Source organism: Lathyrus oleraceus, chromosome 4 (genome assembly GCF_024323335.1).
Source record: "Lathyrus oleraceus cultivar Zhongwan6 chromosome 4, CAAS_Psat_ZW6_1.0, whole genome shotgun sequence".
NCBI lineage: Eukaryota > Viridiplantae > Streptophyta > Magnoliopsida > Fabales > Fabaceae > Lathyrus > Lathyrus oleraceus.
Window position 1 is genome coordinate 74,966,675 of NC_066582.1, and position 17,533 is coordinate 74,984,207.

Below are 17,533 nucleotides of genomic sequence, written 5' to 3' on the forward strand. Positions count from 1 at the left end.
CTAGTGTTGAAAATGTGCAATTGACATGGTTTCTTTCTAATAGTATATGGAAAAAAAATATTAAATGTCAAATGAGGTTTAAGGGTTGGATGCCACATGGTGCTAACAGATGATTTTGCTAACCACATTATCACTTAATAAATAAAATCCTTACAATAGTGATTAATATAATATTGACACAAGTTGACAAGAGGATATTCTTTAGAGGATCAAATAAAAACAAAACATGTTTTATATAAACTTAAAACCTATTTAAGACATGACTTTGTTTTTTGATTGAGGAATTTTCATGAACCAAAATCTATAATAAACTTTACAAGGAAAATACTCCAAACTATTAAGGGTAGAAGATAAACACCGGTGAAATAGAGTCAACATGTTGCTACTTCCTAAGTCATAAAAAATCTTCCACAATCTAAACTACAAAATGACTCTTGCAGTTTATGGTTGAATTAACAAATCCATCTATAGATTAAAACCTTAAATGAAAATTAACATGTCATAATGCCTGAAACACTTTAAGGTATGATAAAGATTTTTTTTTTCAGAAACAAAAACAAGAAAGCATCAACTTCAAATTATCATCATAATGGTGAAATTTCAACAATCATTCTCTCCTTGCAATTTCACTACTGCTCTTGAGGTAATCTGCTCTTATTGCCCATAATTGTTCACAAACTGCTTTCATGTCAGGTCTATCTGATCTTACTGGTGCTGCACAGCTAAATGCCAAATCTAACATCTTCATAACAATGTCGGTTTTTACAGCTTCTTGCATTAAAGGATCAAGCAGTTCCACCATATTTCCTTCATTATATTTCCTGAAGGCCTGCAAAAATATAACAAGAACCCAATAGTTTAATTTCAGTGCTTAAAAATGAAGATGAACAATCAAGTTTTTCATCTATTACTACAGCAATGAATACTAAACAGCAAGAAGATGAACCTCGGCTCATGATTCCTAGTTCATTAGAAAATCTTCAGTTCTGTAATCTTGCCCGTGTTACTAAAGCCCTATAAAATGCCCAAAAAGAACAAGCTGCAAGTAATGTTCTTCAATGGAAAATTACAATTAGTTTTGCCAAGAGCCTCACATATACTCGCTATATGGCCTAAAGTAGTACTTATAACTTATAAGGCATGGATAATCCTCCATTTTCAAACTGATTTTGAGGGGTTGAGAAATTTTAAGATGGTATCAAAGTTTATCCTAAATCTCTTATAAGGTTTGGACATCCTTGCTTTACAAGCTAGTTTTGTAGGGGGTTGAGTTAGATCCTAAACTCAAATTCTAAAATAGTATCAAAGCCTACCATAGATGTTTTTTGGGTCAAAATCTTTGCTACTCCATCCGCAATTGTCCATACTTCAGTGTCTGGTCCTAGAGATATTAAGTAGTGTTTATAAGACTGGGATAATGCTGAAACCGGGTCAACAGCATAAAATTCAGAGATGACTCCAGGTAAACTCCTGAAGCAGCATCTATGAGGAGATGGTGCAGCAGTGGTAGATAGGATCTATAGCATCCATTTTATTGCATAAATTTCTGTCATCAATTGATACAATTCCTTTTGGATTTAATCAATCTGCAACTCATATCAAATTATCCACACTGAGAATAAAATAAAAATGATAAATTTCTCTGAAGTGAAGGCAGAAGTTATATTCCTAAGAAGTCCCTAACTTACAGGGTCACTTAGCTGGATGCAAGCCTATAATGGTATATCGTCTTTTCAAAGTATGACAACATTTAAATGGATAATTAATTTCTGCAAAGAAAATAAATGTAAAGAAAAATCAAAATAAGAACAAATTGCGAGCATACCCATCTTAATGTAACTCGCTCTTCAGGAGTTTTTTTCATTTCCACAGGACGGCGGCCAGTCAGAATTTCTAAAAGCAAAATTCCGAACGAGTAAACATCACTTTTGGGAGTGAGATGGTAGGTTTTCATATACTCAGGGTCCAAATAACCAACTGTTCCCTTCACTTTGGTAGAAATGTGTGTGTGGTCATTGCTTACAGGACCAAGCTTTGCAAATCCAAAATCTGCGACTTTAGCTCGCATCCTTTCAGTCAGAAGAATGTTGGATGATTTCACATCTCGATGGATAATTTGTTTTTCTGGTTTAAGACAACGGTTAGGCATCAGTTGGAAGATCTATAAACATTATTAGACTATATAGGGAAATTATAATGCACCAATAAGTCAAAAACTTAAAGCCTAATAAATAAGGCAGAAAGGGAAAAGTAGGAAGTGCTTAAAAAGGTATCAATGATCACTACTTAGAATTTTATAGAGAATAAACTGTGGTTGAATAAACAGACAACATATAACTTCGGTTGAAGTTGTTTTCTTAAAACACGAGGCTTCACAGCATCTGTTTATAGTATCTAAGACGCAGTCTGCATTTTATATTTGGTTTTGTACAATGAAAATGTAGAATGTGAACAGACTTTGCATAATAAAGAATGAAGGGATACTGACCGGCATACAGATGCAAATAGGTCAATCCATGAGCAACATCAATTGCAATTTCAAGCCGCTGATTGAAATCCAGGATTTTTCCAAACAAACCTAGCAGCAATATCAAAACGATATTCAGTATTACTTTCCATATTTGAATACAAATACTGGCAAAGAACATTACACAGCCTTACCATCCAAATGTTCTCGAAGAGTACCATTTGGCACAAACTCTGTAATAAGGATACGTTCGTTTCCTTTGTCAATATAACCAAGTAGTTTCACCAGGTTTCGATGATCAATTTTGGCCAGAAGTTCGACTTCACTGCTGAATTCTGTCCTCAAACTCTCAAAATGTTCCTATATGGTTCAGTCATGTCAATATGTCATCACTAAAATAAGAAAGTATTTCTAGCAATTTTAGTGGTACAGAATAGTCAAAACAGTTCATAACATAGTACTATATCATATCAATAAATAAATTTTCTGATAAAAAGAATCCAGAACTTTAGCACTCTAAAATTGGCTGCCGAGTTATAAAGTATAGACATCAAGAGATACTTCTTACCCTTTTTGCGCGTTTTACAGCCACGACCCGGCCATCATCTAAATTAGCCTTGTAGACAGTTCCAAAACCTCCCTCTCCTATTTGTAATGTTTCTGAGAAATTACGGGTGGCTTTAGAAACCTGACTCAGGTTGAGATGTAATGATTGAAGTCTACTGAGTTTCGGAGACATTGAGAATCTTGATGGACTTTGTGGCACCCGAAGTGGACTAGACGGGATCTTATCGGAAACAGATGGTTCAAAGGAGGAAGCTAAATCCACTGAAAAAGCAAAAGTGTTCATCACTTTACTTGTCATTCAAAAGTAACAGGGAGCACAATCTTGAAAAATGAAGAAAAAAAAGTATACGATAACAATGGTAACTGAAAATTAAGGTAATGAAGTACAAGGCTACTCCCTTTCTTCCAAAATAAGTATCATTTTATATTTTCAATACACAACATGAATTACTTTATCGCAGTTTTACCAAAAATTAATACTAGTGTATCACTTTTAGTTCATTTCATTACACCATACTATGCATTTATAACAATTGTTTATAAGCTAATAGTTAATAAGAACACTTATGTAGCATTGTTACATTTATTCATTCATTTATTGTTTTTCTTAATATATACGGAAACAAAATCTTAAACAATACTTATTTTGGAACGGAGGGAGTATTTATCAAACTATGAAGCTTAGAATCATACCCTTCCTCTCTTCCGAATTCATAGCATGTCCTGAATGCACTTGTTTGGATACAAAATTATCAAAGATAAATTGGGAAGAAAAAAAGGCGGTAAAACCGTAAAAGTATATATGAACATGAACTCACTTGAATTTGAGTCCTTTTCCAGAACAGCATGAGCGGTTGTCTTCCTTCTCTTCCCATAGAAACAAGGACAAACAACAGCACAACATACCAACAAAGCTCCACCTACAAAAATTCCAACATGGTTGCTTGACACATGCTTAGAATCTCCTTGTGATGTGGAATTATTGTTCAAACCTTTCTGCAAAAGTTTCCTTCCCCCCTTTGAAGGCAAATTCACTGCAAGAAATAAATTAACACAAATGAAAAATTGCAACAAAAAAAAAATTGTGCATCATAAACTAACACTATTTCACAAACCATACCAAAAGAGACATCTAAATCCAAATCCAAATCCAAAACACAGTGATTGCTTTCAAAGTAGTCATTCACATCACAACCGTTTGCAATATACAATTTCAGAGCTTTACAGAAACCAACTTTGTTCACAACATTCCCATTTAAGTAAAACAATTCCTCACCATGACTAGAAATCGAACTCGCTACCGAATTATCGCCACAATCCTTTGTCTGTAAAACATCTCCAGACCCAAAAACTGTTGACAATTGCAACAATATCACCAACAACAAAACAGTATAATCCATTCTCAACTAAACAGTACACTCCAATCACAGATTTTTGCCCTAATACATAATGAAAACATTCCCTTATTGCAATCACAAATTTTGAGCTATGATTCCACTAGAAAACTTGTCTGAAAAGCAGTTAATCTCAATTTACCAAATTAGGTAACCATGAAGTGATGAAAAAGGAAAGTTCAATTTCCAAAACGTGGAACAGGAAATCTCAGAGAGAAAATCACAAGAAAACAGCTAGGTTGGAATTTGAACAAGTGATGAAAATATATAAACTAATAGTAAGAAATAAATAAATAAAAAAAGCTAATTGAGTTTTGAATTTTTTGGAATAAAAACGTATTAAATTTAGCTGCAGATAAGAATAAACTTAGTTCACTCATTAATATCAAACATAGTTTTGCACTTTCATAGAGAGAGAGAAAGAAGAAGAAGCAATGCGAAGGTGGACTATGACGTAATTTCGCAATTGCCGTCTAAACGTAATATTATAATATTATAATACTATAGTGTTCATTGTATGTATGAATATTTATTTATTTATTTTTATTGTATAGTTATATTATGTATATATATTGATATTGTTATTGAAAATACGAAGATGCCGTGGTTGACCAATGTTGAGAGTTACTTGAGTTGAAATGAATTGCGCGGAAATTGCATTACGAGGGGCATATTTGGCATTCTAATTTTATTTTATTTTTGAATAAAGTTTTCATGAATTCTTTTTTTAACTGTTTAAAATAAATAAATATTGTAGAATAAAATCAAAATCGACATTGGTTGATTAATGATAGCCCGAGCTTGAAGGTCACGCTGAATGTAGCACTCGTATTATAGTGGGGAGTTGTGGTTGGAGCAAGTGTGGATTGAAATTTCTTAAGTCTATATGATTGAGAGGGATACATTTTTATTTGTTTACTTTTTTTTTTTGATGAAAAGAGGGTTGTTTTTTAACATGAATAGATATTACAAGAATAAAATAAGATAGACAGATGTAACGGATTTGATTGTTGAATTCCACTTGGAATTTTAAAACTTAATTTGCTTAAATAAATCCTCGTGAAGTATTGGATTTGTAATTTTAAATCTTTTTTAATACATTCTATATATTATTTAAATACAATTTAAAAATATTAAGATTTTTCAAATTTCGGAGATATATCTTGGGACGCACTCAATTTTGAATCAATGTTAAAATATCTCGAAAATTCATCTTCAAATTTATTTCAGAAATGTATCTCTAAAAGGTATTGGAGTTTAAATCGCAACAAAATCTTCCTCATTCCTCATTTCTAAAAAACTCAAAATCTTTTCAAACACTCTCAAATTTTTTCATCACCAAGTCCAAAATCAAACAACCAAACTTAAAGGATATTCAAGCAACATCAGAAACATCATCCAACACTAAAGCAAAGTGAAAATTGTAAGTTTTTGATGTTTTGATAAGTTTTTTAAGTTTTGTGTAAATGAGTAGAAAATGATGATTTAGTTATCAAATGAGTAAGAAATGCAAGAATGTTAGTTTGTACATGTTGAAAATCACTATCAAACTGTTTATTTTAAAGTTTGCATTTCTGCATTGTCGCCATTTATGAATTGAAGAGTTGCAAAAAATTATGGAGATGCATCTATCTACGGTACTTCGAGGATTTCGAGCGGATCCATGAATACAACTAAGGGACTGCTTATTTGGTCTACTTGTACTTGAAGTTATCAGAGGGATGTAGGTGGAAGACGAAGTAGGTCATAAGTAGCATCACATTACTGACAGTAATATTTATTGGTCTTTTGATGTTTTTATGTCCTTTTCATTTAAATTATACAACGCCATTACTGATGATTTGTGTGTTCCAAACTTTCCAGGCTTGGTTCCTCCAACACTTCCCGCGCATCTCTGGATGGGCGAGTGTACCGACTTACACTGAGGATATGTCGCATGCTACTGCATTTTCCTCTCTCATAGAGAACTAAGTGATAGAGTCGTTCAGAGTGTATGTTGATCGCTTGGTTGCCAAGTGTAAAGACAAAGTGTCATACAACATACGATATCAAGTTTCGATGATGACAAAAGACCATCATGCACGTCTACAAACAAATGCAACACATTACCCACCATATCCTTTTCTACGTTCCTCTAAATCTACTATAATCATCAAAAAACATGTAGACAAAGTATGATCATGACTAAATGCATGAAAATCACAAATCACAATTTTTTGCAGGTTTGAAAGCTTTGAGTCGACCATAGGGGTCAGCTCAAAGCTCAGGGGTCAGCGCAAAGCTCAACCCAAACTGGAGGATGGTCAGCGCAAAACTGCTTGCGTCGACCATAGGGTCGGCGCATAGCTCACGGGTCGGCGCATAAACCCCTTGAGTCGACCATAAGGGTCGACGCATGCCCCACGGGTCAGCGCACGCCGACCTATGGTCGACCGTTCGCGCGCCAACTCAGTTTTCTGAGTTATTTCAAATATTTGAAATACTGTTATGTTTGTTTGATTTTGTCTGTTACTATATATAGAAGTCAAAACACTTCTATTAACTAACATTTGTCAATTTGTATTCAAGTGTTCAAGGAAACAAGAAAGAGTGAAAAAGGTGTCAAAGATTCATCATCTTCATCTTCAACAGTTCACAATACATCAACTGCACACAATAACTTTTGATGTGATTCGTGATAGTTAGAAGGTGATAAGGTTCGTAGCTGCGATTGGAGAATCGGGTTCGAGTTGAAGTCTTGGCAGGTTCTTTCTTGAATAAAACCATTAGGGTTTTATCCTCCAATACCGGTTTGTGTTTGGGGGTTTTTGGACGAATTCCTTCATTAACATTCAGCTGAGCGAAGGTAGCTGATAAGAGAACGTCTTCATCAGTTTAGTAGCGGAGTCGGTGTTTGTGTAGTGAAGGATTCGGGTTTGATACGTTTGTGTTCGTGATCAGCCGGGCCAAGGGATTGAAGAACGGAAGGTTCCTCAACGAGTGGCAGGAAACGGAGGTCCAACATCAACGATCAAAGGTCTTGATTCATCTTGAATCAAGGAGCAAGGATAAGAAGTATCATTCAACACAGTGGAAGTTTTGTTGTTTACATACTTTGCAATCCTTGTAAAAACGATTAAATCTTACAGGTGATAGCTAATCTATATCTCAATTCTAATTTTAGAATTGAGGGCAGACGTACCCCGAAGCGAGGACGGCGGGGGAACTGCCTCATCAAATCTGCGTCTTCTTTAATTTTCTGCATAATCTGTTTTTCAGCTTAAAATTTAAGTGATTTTAGTTTAAGCAATTTTTACCAAACGCTGATATAAGTTGAGTAAGTGATTAAAACTGCTGTTTGAATACTAAGTACAATATTATATTGTACTAGGATAAATTGAATCACTTACTCAACTCAAATATTACTTGGAGTGTTTATGCACACCAAGTGTTTGTAAATTTGCTTAAGCCAAAATTGTCTTAAGTTTGCATCAGTCTAAATTTGGTGTTTTGATTCATTGGAACTAGGCTAGCTAGTAAGTGAATTATATCATTGATTGTGCAATTAGTGTAGTAACTTGTATCTCAATTTATCACTTATCCATTAGCTTAACGCATATCCGGTTTTCCAATAACGGTTCGTTTTAGACTAAATTTTCCTCGGCCGCTTCCGCACCTAAAACAATTTTTAAAACCAATTTTTCTTTTAAATTGGTAGCGCCGACTCAAGTTTTTAATTGGGATCTATTCAACCCCCCCTTCTAGATCCGTGCCATAGTCTAACACCAAGGACAAGCAAGCTATATCAATCATCGTGAGATGTGGCCATTTGACGAGATAATGTTACACTCGAGATGGTTGGCTTGTGGATCATGTCTCACTTCTCCTCATCTTCCCGAGTGCATGATACGGCACTTCGATTACACTTAGACCATTCTCATACACCATGTTATCTCTAATCCTCCTACTTTGACACATAAACAGATGGATGCCATGTTTGATGATTATGAGAGTCATCTGGTACCGGAGGAGGCACGAAGTACCATAGCTGAAAGCGACTAGAGCTATATTGACGGGTACCTCAGGTGGTTCTTCAGGGTGTCACATCTATATATGGTGTAGGCTACTTCAGGATATACACCGAAGCCAACTCATCAGGAGATACTAGAGGAGGAGTAGACACAGTTAGATTATGTTGAGGATGTCTTGCCTAAATGTCGTTGCATAGTGGAGATTGCGCAGACATGCATTAACAGAGGTATCTTCTCTGATGGGTCTGATGTGAGGCATGTCATACATGTCATCATGACAGAGGCATGAGGGGCATTGATGTATCGGAGACAGCGTCGAAGGACGAGGGTATTGAAGGTCGAGGAGGCAGAGGAGATGTAGTTCGACATACACAGTAGTGCAATAATACTTAGTAGTTTGTACTTTATATTCATTATGAATTGTATTTTATTTTCACTTCATGCTATTTTATCGTATATTTCGACTTTATTTATATATGACTTTTTTGGACCATTTGAATTTATATACGTCATTTTTTATATATTGATTGTATGGTTTAAATCTCATCACATAACATGATACATAGTGTTTATAAATCTTCATCTGAATAAACAAAACATAACATGCATTGTTCTAGTATGTTATGGAAATGCATCTCCGTAAAATAATTGACGTTGCATCTCAGGTACAATATACATGTCAAATGCCAGAGTCGCCACCACGCTTTTATTATTTCCAAAGGAAAAGGGAAAAGTACGAACAAAACCTAAAGATAAGAAGTTTTCAAATCAAAATTAATAAAATGCCAGAGATTACAAGTAAGGGGGTTGGTTACACAGAGGGAAGGTGTTAGCACCCAAAGTGTCCTAGGTACTCCTAGGGAGCCTTTTTTGTGTGCATATGTTTTTTTGGTCTAAATGATGTTTGTTAAAATATAGAGTGATGGGATGAGAAAATAATTCATTAATTATACTTTTGTGTTTGACAAGACCTTCGGTCTTATGCCTACGTATCAACATAAAAATGAGGGATCAAAACCCCGTAGTTCGTGGTAAATTTTTTAAAGAAGTTAGTGAATTGCTTTTAATAAAAATTTAACAAAGAAGTGGGAGGAGATTTTTGAATGGGGTTGTTATTTCTTTTTGTCATTTTTGAAATTAAAGTCAATATAGTTAAGTTTATTCACAAATTTGATTAAGAAAATGTTTAAAAAATTGAATGGCATAAGGCCAAGGTTTCTAATCATTAAAACATGTCTAAGTTTGAAATCACAAGCAAAGAAGGTTTTTAAAAAGGGGAAGAGATTTTGAAAATTAAAGAAGTGGGAGGAGATGGAGAGACTATCCTAAGCAAAAGTAAAAGTTAAGGGTTGAAAAAATCTGACCAATGGGATGCAATCCAACAGACAAGAATGTCATATAGAAACCCATTTTCCTTTGGACCTTGATAAGCAATAAGCAATAAGTAATGAGAAATATCTAAGAATCATATGAAGATCAAAGCATCATATAAAGATAGCCATAATATCCAAGCAAACCTTCCAATAGCCAGCTATCTTCAGTGTCTTCCAATGTAGCAGATGAAATATTCCTTGATCAACTCAGAACAAAACATCATACTTAGACAATAATAAAAAAATAACAATTAAGCACAAAGGCAGAGTTATAGATGAATCAAAGACACTCAAGGTCTTGCATCAGATGAAGACAAAGTCAATGATAGCTCAGGCTTAAATGTTAGCATTGGCCAAGTCCTCTAGCATAGGGAATGTTCCCTACTCCTAAGTCCAAAAGTTCAGATCAAATCCCAACAGTCCAGCCAGATGCTTTTTTAGGATTTTTGTTGTTATTAGGTGTTTTAAGGCCCTAAGACCACAAAAAAAAAGCAAAGACAAGCAAATAATATATACAATCACAAGATATGGCTCAAATGAGCAAAGTGAAAAGGACTTGAAACATAAACAAATTGCATGAAAATGTAAGTGGCAATGAATGATGAATGTACTGGAATTAAATTGCATAAAGTAAATGGCTTGAAAATAAAGAAACATTGATAAGAATTAATCAAATGTTAGTCAAATGTTAGTGTTGAGTTTTAATTGATTAAGTCATTCTTTGGAGAACACTCAACCATTCATTCACAAGTATGAATCCTTGAACCACGACATCATCCATGAGAAGGACTCCAACTTGGATAAATCAAGTCTTCTCATGAAAGGAAAAAAAGGTTAAGTCTTCACACAATGTCATGAAGAATGGGAGACTTACAATCTCACTTACTAGAATGTTATGCCTTGAGGGACAGATTCAACTCTATATTAAGCAATCGTAATTGGACTTATGTAGAAGTCGCAACTATCTGAGGTCGGGCAATAAAAATATAGGTGTTAATGCATGTTAGAGATTTGGTACAAAGAACCAAACTCCTAAAACATATCACACACTAAAAGAAATGGGAAAGACCTATCTCAGTCAGACTTGTGTTGATTCATCTAACACAAGGTCATTGATGAATCAACTAGCTTTTAGACATTATAGAAATCAATGGTCAAATGAAGGAATAGGGAAGAATATGGGTGAAGATGAAGAGGGAAGGGGAAATAGAAACAAAAATTGATCATGAGAGGAATTTCATCTGATCAATACCATTCATTCATCTTGGGAGATGAAATGTACATTTCATCAATCCCCCAAATCCAGTGGTTTTGATCAAACAAAAGTCAAATCAACCATGACCAAGGCCCAAACAGAAAGCCAAACATCACAAGACCATAAAAATGGCTCAACATAATTTTTAAACATTTAATAAATTAAAAATCCAATTAAAAGTGAATTAAAATACATTTTAAAATGGACAAAACCTCAAATCCCTTTAAAACACCAAATAAATGGCCAAGGGATTTATCCTAGGTCAAACAAGGTCAATGGACCTTAGACAAAAAAAATCATGATTTTTGGAAAGCCAGGAGTATTTTAAAACAATTAAAAATATGCATAAAAATATCAAAATTAATCCAAAAAATAATTTTAATTCAAAATTTAAAAGTGAAAAATATTTAAAGATTTTTGGTGAAAGTCCCATGTTTTTTGGATTAAAAATGAAATTTCTATGAATTAAACAAAATAAAAAGATTAAATGCAAAATCAGAAAAATAAAATAAAATTCAAAAAATCAAGACCATCAGATCTCCCTCATTAATTGAGGTGGCGGATCTGATGGCCAAGCGGGCGCTTCCACCAAGCAACTCAGTCAACGCATGTACACGCGTGGTAATAAGAAAGGATGAATGATATTATAACGTGGGATCAGATAAAAGGGTTGGAACCTTGCCAACACATCACCGGAGCCCTAGATCTGGTGGACCTCACCGGACTGGTCCACCCTCAACCAAATGGAAAATGAAAAGTAAGGACATGATTTTAAAGGAAAAATGCTCAGAAGCTCGAATCCGACCTCCATTTCTTTCAATTCCAAGTATATTAAAAGACACATGGATTTGAAATTTGAGGTGCATGATCTGAGTTTCTTAGATTTGACCTCAAAGCAACTCAATCTTGTTGCCTACATTGGTAGGACTTCAGTCAACCAAAAATTACTTGAAATGACGGAGAATTGAGAGAGAATCGAAGAGAGAAAGTTTCACAAAATTCACCTTCTATTTGCAGTGATGAAGCTCGATTTGGATCTCAATTGGCTTGGGCTTGCTTCTACTTGCTTGCAAGAGATGAAAGGGATGATCAAAAGTCTTGGATCCTTGGAGTTTCAATCCCAAAACAGAAATGGAATTAAAGGTCGATTTTAGACGAAATCTTCAAGGCTATCCTATCAATGGAGGTTAGGGAAGATGCAGTTCAAAGCTTAGACAAAGGGTCCTCTATTCTGATCATAATGGCCATGTATTTATAGGGTTTTGCATTGCTTTTCACACACTTGAAAATTTAGCCAAATTTAGAAATGTTGGTGCATGCTTTTGCATGGGCGTGTGATAGGCCCATAAAATGATTGGAGAAGGTCCACAATTGTGCATGAATGATGCTGAAAGCTTCACATGTAAGCATGCAAAAAGAAATGATCACTTGAATTCAAAACTTGTCAAAACAAACCCAATAAAGGAACCATGTGTAAGTCCTCCAATTCTTGTCCAAATGAAGTGATCTTAGACTTTTTGGAAAGGTGGCATCAAGAGGAAAACATTTTAGGTTTAAAACTTTTCCATTTAGATCTTGTATCATGATGAATTTTGAGGTGGAAGTTGTAGAAATCAAACATATTTGAAAATTTTCTAAGTACAAAGTCAAACGACCACTTCTTCCACCTTGAATAACTTTTGCTATGAGCTCCAAATGAAAATGGTTTATTTATAAACGTTGTAGCTCTTTAATTCCTATTAAATTTGGTCATAAATTTTACATCATATGTATTTGTCATGAGGGAGTTATGCATTTTAGAAGTTGAGGAAAATTGCTTGTTCAATGGCAATGACCCAAATGACCTATAATGTTTCCTCTTAGCACATGCCCTTGCAAGTTGAATTTTACTTTTTTCAAAGAATAAAAGTTGGATAACACATCTTTAATTTTATCATTAAACTTGGATATCATTCATATCATAAATATTGAGCAAGTTATGATCCTTGGAGGTTGACCTCCTAACTAGGGCACAGACAAAATGACATATAATCTTTCACCATAAAAAATGACATTACAAGCAAAACTAGCTCTTGATGTCAACATGAAAGTTGTTTGGAATGTCATAAATAGTAACTTTTCTCTTATAATAATTTTCATATGACAAAAGTTGTAGGAGATAGAGTTTAGGGAACCCCAATTTTGAGCAATTGACTTTCTCTGGTCAACCTCTTTGAACCAACTTGCAAACTTGAAGTTATCTTGATCTTTGGGACTCATTGGGGATCATATATGCATAATATTATGTATTATGAAGTATACCTTGAAATATTTGATCAAATGTTAAAGAAACTTGCTGAGGAAGTCACACAAGATACCCAAATGAATTAGGGCTTCAAAGGCAAACAAGCTTCAAACTATTGATGGATTATTGATCAAAATGACAAATGAAGAACATGAGGATCCATATATGATGTTTAGAACCATTGTGAACCATTCCTTAATTGATATCTTGTCATGAGGGTCTCAAACCCTATTTGTGAGCTTGATGAGGCATAGGTGGATGCACATACTACCTACAAAAGAAACAAAGCTATACATGGATATATTTTTGGCATTTTGGTTAGTGAACAAAAGAAAGTAAACTATTATACAATCAAATGTTCTTGGTGATCTTTCCCAATGCAAACCCAATGAATGAGGGGTAAGGAGGATGCCAAGGTGTGATCCCAAAGCTAATGCAAATGATGAGATAGCATGAGGGATCTTAGGGTCAAAATGTCATTCTAGATGAGGATGTGAAGGTTAAAATCTTCGTATTAACTCAGTAGAATGGACTTAAATAACAACATCAAGAAACAAATTTTGGTCCCTAAGAGACCTCATGATGCATATGATATAAATGTTAAGATCATCTTTGCGGGGAATAATATTGCCACAAAGGAAAAGAATTCGGAGAGACTAAAGGCCCACAGGAGAATAATGCATTCCACAAGGAAAACTCACTAGGGAGACAGAGACTATGGGGAACAAAAGTTATGCGTAGGTCAGGCCACGACTTAAAAACTGTTGGGAGACACAAGGGGATTTCCATGAAAATAAATCATTGGAAAGACTCGGTTGGGGAACAAGGAAAATCTGCATATACTAGGATAACACCAATACAGCAAGAAACACCTGTAGGGGAAATACGTAAATCAAAACAAAGATGAAACACTTACACAAAGGGGATTCGATTTCATGAAGAAATACAAAACCAAACTCAACTGAGGAAGAAAATCTTGAACACAGGAGTAAAAGATATACATTATCTATTATCGATTACTGGGTAGGAAGATAATACAGTCGGACATAGGGACACCCATTACTGGTTAGGGTAAACATATCAAGGATGACTCGCTGAAAAAAATGAGGCGTATTCGTTACCGATTATTGGGTAAGAATGACCTATTGGGGAAAGAAATGAAATAGGATTTACAACTACCTGTTACTGGGCAGAAAACCAAAGAGAGAGTATTTGTCACTGGTTAAAGTGAACATATCAAGGATACATTCAAAGGAAGAATGTTCGTCATCAGTTAGGATGAACATATCAAGAATAGACTACCCAAGGAAAAATAGGAATTACAACTACCGGTTATTGGGTAGAATACCAAAGAGAGAGTATCTGTCACCGGGTAAAGTGAACATATCGAGGATAGACTCATAGGGGAAAATATGATTGATATCTACCAGTTACTGGGTAGAAGACTACAAAGAAGAGAAAATTTATCACCGGTTAAAGTGAACATATCAAGGATAAACTCTCTGGGGAATAAAATAGGGATTACAACTACCAGTTATTTGGTAGAAAACCAAACAGGAAGAATATATGTCACCGGTTAGGATGAACATGTCAAGGATAGACTTGCTGGGGAAACGTGAAAATGAATCTTGCTGGGGAAAACAAAGGAAGTAGATTACCTTTTACCGGTTACTGGGTAAAGGTAATGTACTCAACAACAAGAAGAATATTATCAGTTACTGGGTAATAAGCTCTCGGGGGACCAAAAGATCTATCTAGGTAAGAACTAGAAAGAAACGGTCAAACAAAGACTCAACCCAATGAGGATACAACTCAAGGGGAGTGGTTCCATCTTGTTGATTCTAAGTGTTGGCATCAATTTTGTAAAACAAAGAGTGTTCACAAGATGTTATGTGTGATGTCTTAACATGAGATATCATATGTACCTGTTGGAGTTCAAGAACATGTTCATGCATGATTGTTTCAGAATGCCACATACAATACCATGGCTTCTGATATTGGATGTACCTGCTGGAGCTTAAATGAAAGATATGTTCATGCAGGATTGTTTCAGATGACATACACAAGGTCATGGCATCTGATATGGTTGTACCTGCTGGAAGTTATAAAAGGAATTATTGGATTATGCAGGATTTTTCCAGGATGTCAGACTCGATGTCATGACATCCTGTACACAGAACATTCAATATGAATGTCTAGTGTTTTGTGATTGCACAATTAATAACAATATTTGTATGATTGAAGATCTGATTAGCTGGCGCATTCAATCATAGATTACAACCAGATTTACTTATTTCCCAAAGAGATCTAACCAACTGTTATAAAAAGATTTGATTGGAAAATAGATTTAGGGTTTTCAAGATGTCCAAGCCCAGCTGGATGCTTCTATAAAAAGGGACTTAGAAAACCTGTTTGAATACACAACCAAGACTGAGCGAAATATAGAGAGAGAGATAGGGTTTGTGTCTGTTTAGTCGTGAGACTTGTAGGTCATTCAAGTCATCCATTGATGATTGAATTGGACTGATTTGTGGTTGTAATTTGTCACTCTAAAGCTGTTAAGCAAGAGTGTGTGTCTTCTTGATCAAAGTTGTGAAACAAGATCAAGAGTGTGTCTTCTTGATTGAAACTGTGAAGTAAAATCAAGAGTGTGTAATTGAAAAGTATTTTCTTTTCACAAGGGATTGTTGTTTAAAATCACTGGTGTGTGATTGTAGGGAAGTGAGTGGGTTCTCATATCTAAGAGTGCTTAGGTAGAAATTGCACCTGTAGAGATTAGGTGAGAAAGACTGTAACTTGTTGAAGTGTACGGAGAGTCTTTGAACTAATTCTATTTTAGTGAATTTCCTTCCTGGCTTGGTAGCCCCCAGACGTAGGTGAGTTTCACCGAACTGGGTTAACAATTGCTTGTGTCATTTGCTTTACCATTCTGTATCTTTATCCTATGTATGTTAACAAATATTAGTGTCGTAACATTACCTTCGACATCTTATATCTGATACCAGAATTTCAATTGGTATAAGAGCAGGCATCCTGCTCTGGTTCTGGGTGAGATCTAGGGACAATACTTTATGGTACAATGGAGAGAGATGGAGGATATGTTCATAGGCCACCAATTTTGGATGGTTCTAACTATGACTATTGGAGACCTCGAATGGTAGCTTTTCTGAAATCTCTTGATAACAAGGCTTAGAAAGTTGTGTTAATAGGATGGGTGCATCCTGTCATTACTAAAGGAGGAGAAGCCACTACTGAGAAGAAGCCTGAAGAATAATGGTCCAAGGAGGAGGATGATCTTGCTCTTGGAAACTCTAAAGCATTGAATGCAATATTCAATGGGATAGACAAGAATATTTTCAGGCTGGTAAACAACTGTGAAGTGGCCAAAGATGCTTGGGACATTCTCAAGACTACTCATGAAGGCACCTCTAGGGTAAAGATGTCTAGACTTCAGCTGCTCACCTCTAAGTTTGAAAACTTAAGGATGAAAGAAGATGAAAACATTCATTAATTTCACATGAGTATCCTTGAAATTGCTAATGCTTCAGGAGCCTTGGGAGAGAAGATGACAGATGAAAAGTTGGTAAGGAAAATACTCAGGTCACTCCCTAAGAGATTTGCAATGAAGGTCACTGCCATAGAAGAGTCTCAAAATATTTCTAACATGAGGGTAGATGAGCTAATTGGTTCCCTCCAAACCTTTGAGATGGCCTTTATGTCAAACACAGAAGAGGAAAAGAGTCAGGAGGTTAATGAAGATTTGGTCAATGAAGTAGCAATGCTGGGAAGACAGTTCAATAAATTGTTGAAAAAGATGGATGTAAGATCTAAGACAACTGTCAAGAACATCTCATCTGACATTAGTAAATCCAACAATGCTGGAAGAAGAGCAAGATCAGATGAGAAGCTTAAAGAGGTACAGTGCTATGAATGTGATGGGCATGGACACATCAGGACTGAATATGGAACCTACCTCAAGAAACAGAAGATGAGTCTTGCTGCCACTTGGTCTGATGAGAGTGAACAGAGGAGGCTGTAAATCTTGTGACTGCTTTGACAGGAAGATGGGGATCTGATGAAGACTCAAGTGATGACGAAGTAACCTTTGAAGAATTGGCCTCTACCTACAGAAAGTTATGTCACAAAAGTGTAGAGCTGAGCAAACAGGTTGAAAACCAGAAGA

The 17,533-nt window shown here is 35.2% G+C and overlaps 1 protein-coding gene across 2 annotated transcripts; it reads right to left on the reverse strand.

Moving 5' to 3' along the window:
- Nucleotides 1-366: 366 nt before the first annotated feature.
- LOC127073493 (calmodulin-binding receptor-like cytoplasmic kinase 3) lies at nt 367-4,924 on the reverse strand. Of its 2 annotated transcripts, none has more exons than XM_051014650.1 (7): nt 4,311-4,924; nt 3,853-4,068; nt 3,036-3,295; nt 2,662-2,827; nt 2,489-2,578; nt 1,826-2,124; nt 367-829 (listed from the first exon to the last, which is right to left on the reverse strand). In XM_051014650.1, exons 1-7 carry the CDS (start codon nt 4,432-4,434, stop codon nt 608-610), a joined length of 1,377 nt encoding a protein of 458 aa, XP_050870607.1. In that variant the 5' UTR covers nt 4,435-4,924; the 3' UTR covers nt 367-607. The 2 variants fall into 2 exon arrangements, with proteins under 2 accessions (XP_050870607.1, XP_050870606.1); XM_051014649.1 differs by having other exon boundaries at nt 4,155-4,924.
- Between the last annotated feature and the right edge of the window lie 12,609 nt (nt 4,925-17,533).

Coding starts and splice junctions, on each gene's coding strand:
- LOC127073493 (XM_051014649.1), bottom strand. CDS start 4,434: ATGGATTATACTGTTTTGTTGTTGGTGATATTGTTGCAATTGTCAACA. Junction 4,069..4,154: donor GGATTTAGATGTCTCTTTTG/GTATGGTTTGTG, acceptor TATTTCTTGCAG/TGAATTTGCCTTCAAAGGGG. Junction 2,579..2,661: donor TCTTCGAGAACATTTGGATG/GTAAGGCTGTGT, acceptor TATTGCTGCTAG/GTTTGTTTGGAAAAATCCTG.